This window comes from Nicotiana sylvestris, chromosome 2, assembly GCF_000393655.2.
Source record: "Nicotiana sylvestris chromosome 2, ASM39365v2, whole genome shotgun sequence".
NCBI lineage: Eukaryota > Viridiplantae > Streptophyta > Magnoliopsida > Solanales > Solanaceae > Nicotiana > Nicotiana sylvestris.
In genome coordinates, this window is record NC_091058.1 from 18,116,252 (window position 1) to 18,128,638 (window position 12,387).

Here is a 12,387-nt window from a genome sequence, read left to right on the forward strand (position 1 = left end):
TAAAGATATTCTTTTAATTATTTATTATTGACCCTTAATATTATATTTACCAAATTTGGTTTGCACATTAAGTACCAAGTAAGTCCGTCTTTTGTTAGTATGAGGTTCTGTGATTATTTAGAGGTAATATCGGACTGAGATATGATCTAGCTACAGCTTTGTAATTCTCTCTTTGGTGATAAATAAAATAATTTAGTTACAAATTTTTTTGGGAGAATTATCTAAGTATATACAATTTGAAATTGGCACCTAATGTCTTTCAAAACCTATATGGATGTTCTTTTTTTGTACTGTACTTCTGTCTGAACTAATACTAAAAACTTGTCATATTAACAGAGCTTAAAATTTACACAATACTTATTTACGAAATAAATATCAGAGTGAAAAAACACAAATATATCTCAATTAATTTTACACCGGCTGAGAAAGTGTAAAACAAAATAAAATTATTTAAGGAGGGCAGATACGTCTCTTCACAACAGCATAACCAAAGGCCCGAGACTGATATAAACCGCATCATACAGTAGCTAAAGTAACACTCTTTCCATCGACCTTCCCCTGTTTTCATCACCATTTGTTCTCTCAATTTTCCTCAAAATAATGGCTTCCATCTCTTCTCTAAATCAAATTCCTTGCAAAACTCTGCAAATTACATCCCAATATTCAAAACCCACCTCAAAAATCTCAACTTTTCCCATCACCTCCACAAATTTCCCATCAATTTCAGTCAAAGAATTCACAAACCCAAAACCAAAATTCACAGCACAAGCCAAGAACTACGACAAGGACGACGAGTGGGGTCCAGAAGTGGAGCAAATAAAGCCAAGTGGAGGAGGAGTAGCGGTAGCAGAGGAAGAACCACCAAAGGAGCCGAGCGAAATCGAATTGCTGAAGAAACAGTTGGTTGATTCATTTTATGGAACCAATAGGGGTTTGAGTGCTAGCAGTGAAACTCGTGCTGAGATCGTGGAACTCATCACTAAGCTTGAATCCATGAACCCAACTCCTGCTCCTACCGAGGCGTTGCCTCTTCTCAATGGCAAATGGATTCTTGCGTAAGTTCCTGTTTTCACCTGCACCATGAAAAATATACTTTTTTTTTTTCATTTGTTTATGTGGTCCATATTGCTATGTGTGAAATGAACAAAAATAATTTCTCAAACTACAATATTGTCAGAAAGAAATGAATTAATATTCCGAATTTATACCAAAAATTAATTTCTTTTTTCTTTGTTAAGCTGGAATCTGTAATTCTTTTGGGAAAACGGAGAGTAACTTTTTTATCAACTTTTGTTGATTTTATGAAAAATTCTCGCTTAATTGAAGGGGTAGTTTAAGGCTGATGAATCTTTTGGATGAATTACTTTAGTAGTAAGAATTGACTCACATGACTAACTGTTTCACTAGCTTGCAATTTTTTTTAGTTATTACATGTTGTGTATGTTGATTATTGTGCTCTAAGCAATCGGATTCTTTTGTTAAATAAAAACTATCATAGTTCATTTATTCAACAATCGAATTTGAGTTAACATTCCTGCCTATCTGGAACACAAAGGAAAGATAATAAAAGGTTTTGGTACCTTGAAAACTAGAAGTATCCGGAGCCTCAGAGAAACAGTGAAGTTGTCTCCGCGTGACCTACAGGTCATGGGTTCGAGCCATGGAATTAGTCATTGATGCCTGCATCAGGATAGTCTGCCTACATACACCCCCTCGGGGTGCGGCCCTTCACCGGTCCCTGCTGAACGCGGGATGCTTTGTGCACCAGAAAACTAGAAGTATCCCTAATACATATCAAGATTTTAGTGATATCCCTTCACTGCCGTGTTCGACAAACGTTACTTAGAAGTTTTTGATTTATGGGTGCTAAATACCACGGCTAAATATACCTATTAAAGATATTACTGCAACCATATATGTTGCCATGACCATACATCAAATCAAACATACATCCACCCCTAATTTTAGAGTGTTTTTGAGATGCAGCAAAATTGAAGTAGATTATAATAGTTTGATGTGAAGAGACTAATTTTCTTTGAGAATCACTTTCTAAGGGTGGATTTTTTCGCCACCATCACTGTTGGCTTGTTGATTTGTAGCTAATCATTATCTTTTGATGAACATTCTTTAGTGCACTAAGAATGTTAAATGTTCTTTCTTCATTGTAAATGTAATATACTCGCGCTTGTTGGCATGAACACTTGGAATTGTATACTGGAAAACTGCAGGTACACATCTTTTTCTGGTCTGTTCCCCTTGTTGTCAAGGGGCACACTGCCTCTGGTTCGCGTCGAGGAGATTTCCCAGACCATCGATTCTGGGACTTTTGCTGTTCAGAACTGTGTCGTCTTTGCTGGACCTTTAGCTACAACTTCCATTACTACCAACGCCAAATTCGAAGTCAAAAGTCCTAAGCGTGTCCAGGTCATTATCTTCTTCCACATTTTTCTAGTCTAGTCATCATCCCTCATACTTGATCATCATTTTGGTCTCATGTTATATTGTGTTTCGTGGTTCAGATTAAATTTGATGAAGGCATAATTGGAACACCCCAGTTGACGGATTCTATTGAGCTGCCTGAGAACGTCGAATTCTTGGGACAAAAAATTGATCTAAGCCCTTTCAAAGGCTTGATTAATTCAGTCCAAGACACAGCTTCTTCAGTAGCCAAGTCTATTTCCAGTCAACCACCAATTAAGTTTCCTATTTCCAACAGCAATGCACAATCTTGGTTGCTGACAACATACCTGGATGATGAGCTTAGGATTTCCAGAGGAGATGGAGGCAGTGTATTTGTGTTGATCAAGGACGGCAGTCCCCTCTTGAAGCCTTAAAAAGACATTTTCTTGAAGTTGTGTATGATGCTAGCTAGTATAGAAGAGCAAAATATAGAAAGGAAAAAATAAAAGATGATGTAAACTAAAAATATGTATTTACATTGAAAGATAAATCTATAGATCTGCTTGACCTCATGATTTGTAACTATTGAGGTTTCGTGGTGTATCAAATATTGGAAATATATGGCTTGAAAGAATTAGCATATGAACTACGCTGGAATTCAATCAACTTTGGAAGCCTTTTTATGGCTATTTACTTTGAGTGAACCATTAAAATAGTTGATTGAATTCCAAAGTTGGTTTGGGGCCTTAAAAGGATTATATAGCCTGTTTGGCCAAGCTTTTTTTTTGGCCACAAGTACTTATTTGGGTCAAAAGTATATTTTTTTTTTCCTAAAATTGAGGTGTTTGGCCAAGCTTTTGGAAGTAAAAAAGTGTTTTTTAGGAGAAGCAGAAGCAATTTTTAAGAAGCAGAAAAAAGTAGTTTCTCTTCAAGAACACTTTTTTGAGATGCACTTTTGAGAAAAATACACTTAGAAGCAGTTTCTAAAAGCTTGGCAAAATACTAATTACTGCTCAAAATTGTTTTTTAAATTAATTAGCCAAACATAAGCTGTTTCTTACCAAAAACACTTTTATGAAAGATACTTTTGAGAAAAGTACTTTTTAAAATAAGCGGATTTTAGAAGTTTTGCAAAATATGCTATTAGTATAGTGGTAAGAGTGTACTTGTAAGAATGTAACACGTTATGTGAGAGTTAAGACATAGGAGTTTAAATTCTGTCACAAACAAAATGTTGATATTTTAATAGAAAGAATAGAATGTTGGAAGATTATATTAGCATTTTTTTTTGTAACTCTTATATTAGCATGTTGTTGTTGTTGTTGTTATATTAGCATGTTGGAAGACTTGAAGTTGAAGCGAGTAGAATTTGTTCGGGAGAGATGTTTCCAATCTTTTCAATGCATGGTTAATTTTTTTTTTATTAAGTATTGACCTTAGAAGAACCTTATAAGTGGAGTTGAAAAACATATATTATTATGCTTGAAAAAGTTAATATCGTTTGTGAGAACCACATCATAGTATTTAAATTTTAAAAATTGATCAAGCAAAAACGAATCGCTTCGGGATGTCCCATGGGAAATTAATAAAAAAAATAGCTTAATTAACAAAAATATGAATTTTTATCAAGTAAGTTCAATGTATATCTATATATATATTAAAGTAAGAAAGTTACCGTATATAATTGACATTATGGTTAAGCCAAGTGGCAAGCTAATAAATATCAATAGTATATGGTAACTTTATTCTATATTTTACTACTTAGTTAAATACAAATATAATATAGTATAATATAATATAATATAATATAATATATACGGAATTTGAATTAAAAGATAATTTTGAATTTATAAATAAAGTTCTAAAATTCGAATTTAAATTAAAAATAAAATTTATCTTTTTTTATCTTGTTATCATACTTAATTTGGTTAATGATCATGTGCAATCATGTTAGGAACTTTTGTTATTTTTTATAATTATTTAAATACTACTTCGTCTCTAGCAAAAAAAAAAAAACTACTCCATATAACTATAAAACTCTTTTTAAAATTCTATAAGTATAGTTCTTTGAAACACTGTAGCTAGATTTGAATAAAACGTAATTCTTTTAAAATAAATGTAATATATAGGGTACACGTCTATGTTTATCTAAATAATAAAAAAGAGTTTACAAAATCAAATAAAAATTTACTTACATATATAATAAAGTAAATATACATGCTGGAGAAAGAAACATCACAAAATCAATCAATAATTAAAAAGAAAAAATGTTGTTTCTTTTTTCTTATTGAAGAATATTTATTTGAAGAGTCAATTTGCACAAATAGAAGAAAATTTAGCATTATTCTTATACTTCCTACTAAACGACCCCTCAATTTCTTTGTGATGGTTAATAAACAATAACAAAAGCCATAATTTCATTTCAGATAAAAAAAAAAGTCAATCCACTCGATAAAAATCATACTCCTAGTTATGACTTTGTTATATAAAGCTATGGCAATCCTTTACTAGTCTATGGTTTTAAGTCCTAGTCAAAATAGTTATTTTAAGGCCTATAGGTAGTAAAAATTGCACGGGGCGCCCTATTTGATCGCCCCCATTTAACATATACCCATTTTTTAAAAAATAATTTTAATTTGTACCCACTTTTTAAACAAATTCAGCCTCATTTCTCCTCCTTTGTTTTCTTCTTCTTCTTCTTCTTCTTCTTCTTCTTCTTCTTCTTCTTCTTCTTCTTCTTCTTATTATTATTATTATTATTATTATTATTATTATTATTATTATTATTATTAGTATTAGTATTATTATGACACTTCAGTTCATGAGATGATTGTCATAAGTATGTTTATCATATTATTTAAAAATAAATTATAAATAATTACGTAAGTTAGTAGACAATAATTTGTGAATATTTCCACGTAATTATGTCCTTTTCATGTTTATTGTTTTCAAAATTTATGATTTAGATACTGTTGACAATCTTATTATTTTATAGTAGCAATACACTATGAAATAATAAGGTGATTATTTATCTAGTATGTTAGAAAGCTTTTTCAAAAACTTCAGCACTATAGCTTTATGACAAAACTAATGAATCCAGGACAAAAAAACTCCAGCTTATATAATGCTGAAGATATTACAAATGAACTAAATAACTTCAACATCTTCTACTAAAGTTTTTGAAAAAGCTTATCCAGGACAAAAAAACTCCAGCTTATTTAGTGCTAAAATTTTTACAAATAAACTAAATAACTTCAGCATTTTCTGCTGAAGTTTTTGAAAAGCTTTATTACAATACTAATGAATACAGGACAAAAAAAACTTCATCTATTTTAGTGCTGAAATTTTTACAAATGAACTAAATAACTTCAGCGTATTGCCTTTGCTACTTCAGGCCCGTCTACTAGAATGCTGAAGTTTTGCGTGATTGTCTTTGCTACTTCAGCCCCGTATGCTGAAGTTACGCGAAAAAGTGGGTACGCTTGTAATTTTTTTTGCAAAGCGAACACAAGTTAAACGTGACCCAAAAAGCGGGTATAGATGCAAATCCCCCATTGGGTAATATAGCTGGAATTGGTGTTGTTATCGTTGACCAACTGGAGAAAGTTTTAACTTTTCTGGCCCGGCACCTAGTGTTTCTTTAGTGAACCCTAAAATATATGAGATACTGGAAATGAAGGCATAAAAATAAACAGAAAAAGGGGAAAGAGAAAACCAAATCAAGTTGTCTATGCTCAATGGTAATTAGCCTAAATAGAGAATGAAGTGTTATAAGTTGTACACCGTTAAGTGCAGGCCTCAAATTTCACTAAGGATATTTTTTCATAAAAATTGCACGGGGCGCCCTATTTGGTCGCCCCCATTTAATCTATACCCATTTTTTTTTAAAAAAGTTTTAACTTTTACTCACTTTTTAAACAACTACAACCCCTTTCTCATCCTCCTTCTCCTTCTTCTTCTTCTTCTTCTTCTTCTTCTTCTTCTTCTTTTTCTTCTTCTTCTTCTTCTTCTTCTTCTTCTTCTTCTTCTTCTTCTTCTTCTTCTTCTTCTTCTTCTTCTTCTTCTTCTTCTTCTACTGTTGTTGGTGCTGCTATGAAACTTCAGTTCATGGGATGATTGTCATAAGTATGTTTATCAGATTATTTAAAAATAAATTATAAATATTTATGTAAGTTAGTAGATAATAATTTGTGAATATTTCCACGTAATTCTGTTCTTTTCACGTTTATTGTTTCCAAAATTTATGATTTAGATACTGTTGGCAATCTGATTATTTTATAGTAGTAATACACTATGAAAGAATAAGGCGATTATTTATCTAGTATGTTAGAAAGCTTTTTCAAAAACTTCAGCTTATACAGTGCTGAAGTTTTTACAAATGAACTAAATAACTTCAGCATCTTTTGCTGAAGTTTTTGAAAAATCTTTATGACAAAACTAATGAATCCAGGACAAAAAAACTTCAGCTTATATAGTGCTAAAGTTTTTACAAATGAACTAAATAACTTCAGCATCTTTTGCTGAAGTTTTTGAAAAAACTTATCCAGGACAAAAAAAACTTCAGCTTATTTAGTGCTAAGTTCTTACAAATGAACTAAATAACTTCAGCATCTTCTCCTGAAGTTTTTGAAAAAGCTTTATGACAAAACTAATGAATCCAGGACAAAAAAAACTTCAACTATTTTAGTGCTGAAGTTTTTATAAATGATATAAATCATTTAATCATCTTATCCAGGACAAAAAAACTTCAGCGTATTGCCTTAGCTACTTCAAGCCCGTCTACTAGAATACTGAAGTTTTATGTGATTGGTTTTGCTACTTCAGCCCCGTATGCTGAAGTTACATGAAAAAGTGGGTACACTTGCAATTTCTTTTACAAAGCGGGCATAAGTTAAAATGTGACCCAAAAAATAGGTATAGATACCAATCCCCTCTTCTTTTAACTCATTCTCCATATTCGTGGGATAATTCCTTCCCTATAATTTGTTTTGTAAAATATTAGGAACAAATAAGAATTCGGTATATTATGTCACTTCGATATTCTTCTTATGTTGCTTGATCTTGGAAATTGAAGTTATTTTAAACAAATTGGAGAGAAAATGAAAGGAAGTTATTTCAATGTAAGGATAGATAGGCTGTGGCTTTTGAACAAATGGTCCTTTTTAAGTGCCACTACTTCAATTTGGCTTAGTAGGTTAACGGGGAATAAATATAAAAAGAAGAAGAATTAACCCAAATAGTCGCCCACCCAATCACCTAAATTAAAAATAGCCGATGGAGGTATAATATATACATAATTTTTATAATATACGTGTATAATTATGTATAATCAGTATATAATTTATGTATATGGCTAGAAAAAGTAAACAATAAATATCAGTGGCTATTAGTGGAAAGATCCCCACAAAAGGCCATAAAGCAACTTATCCAAATAGGTCGGGCAATTCCAAAGGAGAAAATCTCACTTTATACCTATTAAGCTGTCACGATTCAAAACCGACCCAGTCGTGATAGCGCATATCGTGAAGCTAGGCCAGCCGACACATTTCCAAAATAGTTCAACATTTCATTTAAAGCTTAAATAATACCATTTCTAACTGAAATTTCCATAAAAGATGTAAAGCCAAAACCAAAATAAAAGTGGAAAATAAAATGCCCGATCTCGGGTGTCACTAGTCATGAGCAATACTACATCTGTTTCGAAACATAACTAGACCAAAATAGTCTGAAAATATCCAAAATATACTAGAAGGTAGATAAAAAAAGGAGAAAGGTGGGACTGCAAACGTCAGGCAGCTACCTCACTATCTCCGATGAAATCCGCTTCTGGAACAGTCAACAACCACTACCGTGGCCTGACACACCTGGATCTGCACACAACGTGCAGGGGGTAACATGAGTACACCAACTCAATAAGTAACAAGTCCAAACTATGGACTGATAGGTAGTGACGAACTAAACCTCAATAGGTATCACAATTAGTCTATACAGTAAAGATCACTAAGAGTCTGGTCTGGCTGGGAGGGCATAAAAACGGGCCTAACTGCCACCTGATCGGCCTCCCCCTCTAGGGCGACCCCTAGTTGACTGACCTCCAACTCGAGCTGATTGGGCAAGTGGGGAAGTAATTGGTGCTGAAGACGAAGGCTGACTCCTCTGCTGGGATGAACCTCCCGTAAGATGGGGATTGAATCTCTTGATATGACCCAAATCTCTGCACTCAAAGCAACCACTCTCAGCAAATGGTGGTGGGGACTGAAGGGAGCCCTGAGCATTGGGATACCTACTAGAAGAACCAGGCATAACTGAACCCTAAGCTGATGGTGCATGAGTCAAACTCTAAGCTGGGAGGGCATTGAGAGATGAGTGACCCCGATGTAAACTGTGAGAACCATGGCTAGATGATCTACCACGGTGACGCGAACAAGCTGACTGAGCATGTCTGAATGGACGACCTCTGCCGTGCTGAAACTGACATCCAGAAGGAACCCCACCAAAACTACAAGATCCCCGAGGCCTCTTGGCCTCCCTCTCAACTCGCTCCTAGCGGCAAACTGACTCTATCTCTCTGGCAATGTCAACCACCTCCTAAAAAAAAGTGCCAGATACCCTCTCTCTGGTCAGAAAAATCTGTAGTTGATAAGTGAGGCCATCAACGAACCTTCTATTCCTCTCCCTATCCGTGGGAACTAGCCAGATAGTATGACGAGCCAACTCAGAGAACCTCATCTCATATTGCATCATGGTCATATCCTCCTAACGCAACTGCTCGAACTGCCTGCGCAGCTCCTATTTGCGGGAATGCGGTACATACTTCTCCAGGAAGAGAATGGAGAACTAATGCCAGGTAAGAGGCACTGCACCAACAAGCCTACGCCTCTCATAAGCCTCTCACCAAGTGAAGACAGCTCCAGAAAACTAAAAAGTAGTAAATGAGACCCCACTGGTCTCCAGAATACCCGTTGTACATAGAATCCTCTGACACTTGTCCAAGAAACCTTGGGCATCCTCGCCCTCTGCACCACTGAAAGTCGGAGGCTGAAGTCTACCAAACCTCTCCAATCGATGTTGCTCGTCATCAGGCTTAACTGGTACAACAAAATCTAGAGCAGGTGCAACCGGCTGGGCTGGTGGTGCCCCTGGTGTCTGCAGTCCCTGAACAACCTGCTCGGGTGTATGAGCGGCAGGAGTCTGAGTGCCTCCCCCTGCCTCAGAAATAGCTTCCGTAGTAGAAACTGCGACCGCCTGAGCAAGACTAGTGCACACGGTCAAGATCTGAGCCAAGGCCTGTTGAAGTCACGGAATAACAATAGGCACAATCGGTGTCTAAGCTGGTCCTGCTGGAGCATCCCCCACTGGAACCTGATCATGAACTGGGGCGGCTGGTGGATCTGCAGGTGCTGCCCTAGCTGCTGTGTGGGCTACACCCCTGCCCCTACCACGGCCTCGACCGCGACCTCTAGTAGCCCCAACTGGTGGTACTGGTGGTCGTCCGTCCAACCAGTAGCACTTGTCCTCACCATATGTGAGAGAATAAAATAACAGAAGTTTAGTTACTAGAATCAATAAATTCACACGACAAGAATTCAAGAATGTGAAGTTTTTCCTAAAGGTTCTACAGCCTCCCGAAGATAAGTACAGACGTCTCCGTACCGATCCGCGAGACTCTACCAAACCTGCTCATGACCCGTGAGACCTATGTAACCTAGGCTCTGATATCAACTTGTCACAATCCAAAACCGACCCGGTCGTGATGGCGTCTATCGTGAAACTAGACCAACCGACACATTTTCAAAATAGTTCAACATTTCATTTAAAACTTAAATAATACCATTTCCAACTGAAATTCCCATAAAAGATGTAAAGTGAAAACCAAAATAAAAGCGAAAAATAAAACGCATGACCTCGGGTGTCACTAGTCATGAGCAATATTACATCTGCTTCGAAACATAACTAGACCAAAATAGTCTGAAAATATCCAAAATATACTAGAGGGTAGATAAAAAAGAAGAAAGGAGGGACTGCGAACGTCAGACAACTACCTCACTATCTCCGATGAAATATGCATCTGGAACAGTCAACAGCTGCTACCGTAGCCTGAGATACCTGGATCTGCACACAAGGTGCAAGGGGCAACGTGAGTACACCAACTCAGTAAGTAACAAGTCCAAACTATGGAATGACAGGTAGTGACGAACTAAACTTCAACAGGTATCACAATTAGTCTGTACAGTAAAGATCAGTAAGAGTCAGCAATTAGTCTGTACACCAACTCAGTCAGCAAGAAAGAGTTACTAAGTGGTGCCATGAATGATCCAGGCCGCAATTCTCACGGTGCACGTACACACGTCCATCACTTGGCATTTGTGTGACCTCAATATCAATCATAGAACACATAGTTTAGGGTTTCAAACCTTCAGAACCAAGTTTGGAAGCGTTACTTACCTCAAACCAAGCCAAAACTCTAACCCGCGATGCACTTGCCTCTCTATTCGGCCTCCAAATGCTCTGAATCTAACCAAAATTAGTATATTACCATCAATATACGCTAAAGGAATGAAACCCATACAAATATTATCAAAAAATAAGTGAAGAATACTTACCCCAATCACTTCTCTGAAAATCCCCTCTAAAATCGCCTTCTCCCGAGTTCTCTATTGAATTTTGAAATTATGATCTCAAACCCTCATTTTTTTGAACTTAAACATTCTGCCTAGATGTATTCCGCTTCGCGAATGCGGTAGTGCCCTCGCGTTCGCGAAGCACAAGCTGCCTCGGACTAAAAGTCCCTTCTTCGCAAAAGCGATGACCCACTCACGAACGTGAAGACCATTTTTGTGACGACCTGGCCAGTCGTCTCATGAGTTACCATTCTGTTTCCCCCATTTTAGCTTCTTTATGCTTTGTTATCCGTGTTTTTGTGGTATCGGGTTGGTCGGATCGAGTCCGGAATGAGTTTAGTAAAGTTTGAGACACTTAGACTCCTTTAAGAAGGCTTAAGTTGGAAAAGTCAACCGGATGTTGACTTATGTGTTAGAAGGCTCGGAAGTGAGTTCTGATGGTTCGATTAGCTTTAGGAGGTGATTTGTGACTTAGGAGCGCGATCGAAATGAGTTTTGAAGTTGTAAAGAAGATTTAGGCTTAAATTGGCGAAGTTGATATTTTGGCGGTTCCGGTTGATAAGCGAGATTTTTATATAGGGGTCGGAATGGAATTCCGAGAGTGTCACTAGCTTTGTTGTGTCATTTGGGATGTGTGTCCAAAGTTTTAGGTCATTTGGGCGAGATTTGATAGACTTTTTTATCGAAAGCATAATTTAAGAGTTTTTGGAGTTATTAGACTTGAAATCCTATGAATTGGGTTGAAGTTCCGGGTAGGTTTCGGGATGTTTTAGGCCGAAAATCATAGTTGTAGCAGGTCCAGAAGGTTGCAGGTCTCGGAACCCACCAATGCGGTCCGCACAAAAAGGAGTGAGGCCGCGGTATGTGCCGTGCAGACCGCACAAAAAGGAATGCGGTCGCTATAGGTGTTGTGCGGCCGCGGTGGAGAGCATTTCACTGGTCCTACTTCGGAAGCTCGTATCGTTTGATCTACAAGGAATTTTGAGATGATTCAAAAATTAAACTTGTAGACCTTCGTGTCTAGTTTCCAGAAAGGTAAAGGTATCGCAATTTGGACATCTCTTGCGAAAGTTATGGCCAAAATACTAAAACCTGGCACTGTAGAGGAAGCCTATGCGGCCGTAGTCGTTTTTGTGCGGACCACACTGGTTTTGTGCGGTCCGCGGAGGTGGAAATCTGTGGGGTGCTCTATAAATACGAGGTTTTGGGTTTTATTTGATATTTTGACCTACAGAGCTCGGATTTTGGCTATTTTTCGAAGGTTTTTCAAGAAATTCATCGGGGTAAGTGATTCTAACTCAGATTTGGCTAGAGTACATGAATCTATCATTGAATTCATCATTTAATTCGTGATTTGGGATGGAAT

At 36.6% G+C, this 12,387-nt stretch overlaps 1 protein-coding gene across 1 annotated transcript; it reads left to right on the plus strand.

Annotated features, from left to right (window-relative positions):
• The first annotated feature begins 530 nt into the window (after positions 1–530).
• On the plus strand, positions 531–2,972 carry LOC104236417 (light-induced protein, chloroplastic-like). Its single transcript, XM_070167741.1, has 3 exons — positions 531–1,055; positions 2,229–2,424; positions 2,520–2,972. The coding sequence occupies exons 1-3, from the start codon at positions 601–603 to the stop codon at positions 2,832–2,834; spliced, it is 966 nt and encodes a 321-aa protein (XP_070023842.1). The 5' UTR covers positions 531–600; the 3' UTR covers positions 2,835–2,972.
• Positions 2,973–12,387: the final 9,415 nt, after the last annotated feature.